General features: G+C 39.4%; 1 protein-coding gene across 1 annotated transcript in view; it reads right to left on the bottom strand.

Annotated features, from left to right (window-relative positions):
• Window positions 1-2,576, bottom strand: part of hadha (hydroxyacyl-CoA dehydrogenase/3-ketoacyl-CoA thiolase/enoyl-CoA hydratase (trifunctional protein), alpha subunit) — a 20,293-nt gene that overhangs the window by 6,933 nt on the left and 10,784 nt on the right. The window contains exons 10-15 of the mRNA XM_015392160.1: window positions 1,588-1,644; window positions 1,394-1,503; window positions 1,169-1,303; window positions 896-1,067; window positions 723-809; window positions 487-639 (exon numbers count right to left, since the gene is read on the bottom strand). Coding sequence (XP_015247646.1) covers window positions 487-639; window positions 723-809; window positions 896-1,067; window positions 1,169-1,303; window positions 1,394-1,503; window positions 1,588-1,644 — 714 coding nt within the window. The remainder of the gene's footprint in view (window positions 1-486; window positions 640-722; window positions 810-895; window positions 1,068-1,168; window positions 1,304-1,393; window positions 1,504-1,587; window positions 1,645-2,576) is intronic.

Genomic DNA, 2,576 nt, shown 5'->3' with positions numbered 1-2,576 from the left:
AAATGTCCCGGCCGCAACAACGCTTTTATTGGCTCCGCTATTGGGACGGAACCAATAATGGCGAGCTGTTATTCTTTTTCAAATAAAAAAAAAAAAAACATCAATTTTAACGTTTTTTTTAGATTAAAAAAAAAAATCGTAATAAAAATAATCCTATTTATGATTTTTTTTTTTATAAATAAGGCCAACGAAAGACTGATTTAAGACATTTTAATACCAATTAAGGCCTTAGTTTTATTTTGAAGAATTCAATGCCTTTTAAGACTTTTTAAGGACCTGCGGGAACCCTGTTGTAAAGTGATCGAAGCATAGATAGATAAACAGAAAATATTAAAAAGGGATATAGCTGGATACAGCCTTTAAATTTTGGACAAATACTTTCTGATTCATTTTTTAAAGCTTGCTTATTTCAAATTTTCATCCTGCTTAATGATACTTTAGTGAACACAAATGACACATTGTTTTTAAGTAATATTTTAGCAGAACCCTGGACCTCACCCCAACAACTATGATGACTTTGCCCTGCTTCAGGCCGACCGCCACAGCCGAGGCTGTAGTGTCCTTCGACGTCTTATCAGTGGTTATGATCTCAAGGAGCTGCATCTTGTCCACTGGAGAAAAGTAGTGCATTCCAATAACCTGAGGGTGGAGAGAACTAGTCATCTTGCAATGTTGTGAATAAAACAATTGCTTATTTATGTAAAACAAACCCAAAGTCAAACCTTGTCTGGTCTCTTGCTAGCAGCAGCAATGTCCTTGATGGGAAGAGCAGATGTGTTGCTTGCAAATATACAGTGAGGAGGGACCACCTGTAGACAAATGTGGATGAGATCAAATGTTTTGTTGCTCGATTAAATTTATAAAATGAAGAGTAAAAGCTTAGTGACAGACTTACAGCTTCGACTTCTTTCAGGACGGCATGCTTGATTTTGATATCTTCAAACACAGCTTCAATGACCATGTCAGCCTTTTCAAAACCCTTGTAATCTAGCTGGCCGGTCAAGTTGGACAGTATGGAGTCCCTCTGGAAGGATGTGATGCTCTTCTTTTTGGTTTTGTCATTAAGGCTATTTAAAAAGAAAAGGAATAAAGGCTTTAGAACAACAACATTCAAGATCATTTCATTGCAGCATAAACCAGATGTGTCATCTGACATGAAGTTACAGACCCTTTGTAAACCTGCTGCTCTCCTCTGGACAAACCTTCCACAGTGGTGTCCTTAAGGATGGTATGGATGCCTTTGTCCACAGTCACCTGGGCGACACCCGCTCCCATTAGCCCTGCTCCCAAAATGGCAAGAGTTCTGGGAAAAAGAAAAACAAACAAACAGAAAACAAGTGAGCTGATAACTGTCGCAGACAATGCATCAAACCAAAGCACAAAAAACGCTTACTTCACTTCTCTCTCTGGGGTTCCAAATCGATTCTTCTTGCATGCTACTTGACCGTGATACAGACCAATTAGGGCGGCCGATTCTGAAGTTTTCGCCAACTGGCCGAAATTCTGTATAAAAAAAAAAAATCTAACGATCAGCAAACAAAGATGTAAGCGCTATAGGTGCCAGGAAGCGAGGAAAATAAACTTTACCTGAGACTCTGCCAAGTATCCAGCAATTGGGCCCTGTTCCACCCCCGTCTTCACACACTGAAAAGAAATTAAGAAATCAGTTTTAGAACACAAACTAATAAGAGATATATATTTATTTTAAGTATTTATGATCTCAAGGACATGCTCTCTCATTTGTAATTTGGATATTTTTTGCAGCAAAAAAAAACCCATTACATTTCTTATACTAATGTATATTTTACATCAAGGTCTGTCTTGTAAAGCATCATCTTTGCTCAAATACAGGAGCCTCCTGCCCCTTATCTGAGCTTATTTTGTGCATATTTTCGTTAGTCATCAAGCTGCTATCGAAACGCAATAAATGGAGTAAAGCCACCTGTAATCATGGTACCATAAATATATGTGCATTCAACCTATAGAAAGAAAAAGAGAGAAAGAGAACTTCTCCACATCTAGGTAATGGACGCAGAGACAACATGTCTACTGCACTGTCCCTTTTATAACTGTTCATACTACACTGTTTAAAAAAATTAAAGGAACACTTTGAAAACACATCAGATCTCAATGGGGGAAAAAAAAATCATGCTGTTCATTTCTACTGATATGGACTGGGTGATGTGTTAGGAACAAAAGGATTCCACATCATTTCATGGAAATGATCAACCTACAGAGGGCTGAATTAAAAACATCCCAAACATTACAGTGAAAAAATGAAGAAGCAGGCTAGTCCATTCTGCTGAAATTTCATTGCAGCAACTCAAAATGGTATTCAGTCACTTGTATGGCCCCCACGTGCGTGTATGCATGCCTGACAACGTCGGGGCATGCTCCTAAAGAGACATCGGATGGCGTCCTTGGATATCTCCTCCCAGACCTGGACCAGGGCATCACTGGCTCCTGGACAGTCTGAGGTGCAACCTGGCAGCGTTGGATGGATGGAAACACAATGTCCCAGAAGTGTTCTATTGGATTTAGGTCAGGCGAGCGTGGGGGGGCCAATCAATGGTACA

Source organism: Cyprinodon variegatus, unplaced genomic scaffold (genome assembly GCF_000732505.1).
Source record: "Cyprinodon variegatus isolate N-32 unplaced genomic scaffold, C_variegatus-1.0 Scaffold576, whole genome shotgun sequence".
Classification (NCBI taxonomy): Eukaryota; Metazoa; Chordata; class Actinopteri; order Cyprinodontiformes; family Cyprinodontidae; genus Cyprinodon; species Cyprinodon variegatus.
Note: the sequence above shows the minus strand (reverse complement) of the source record. Positions and strands in the feature narration are given on the sequence as shown.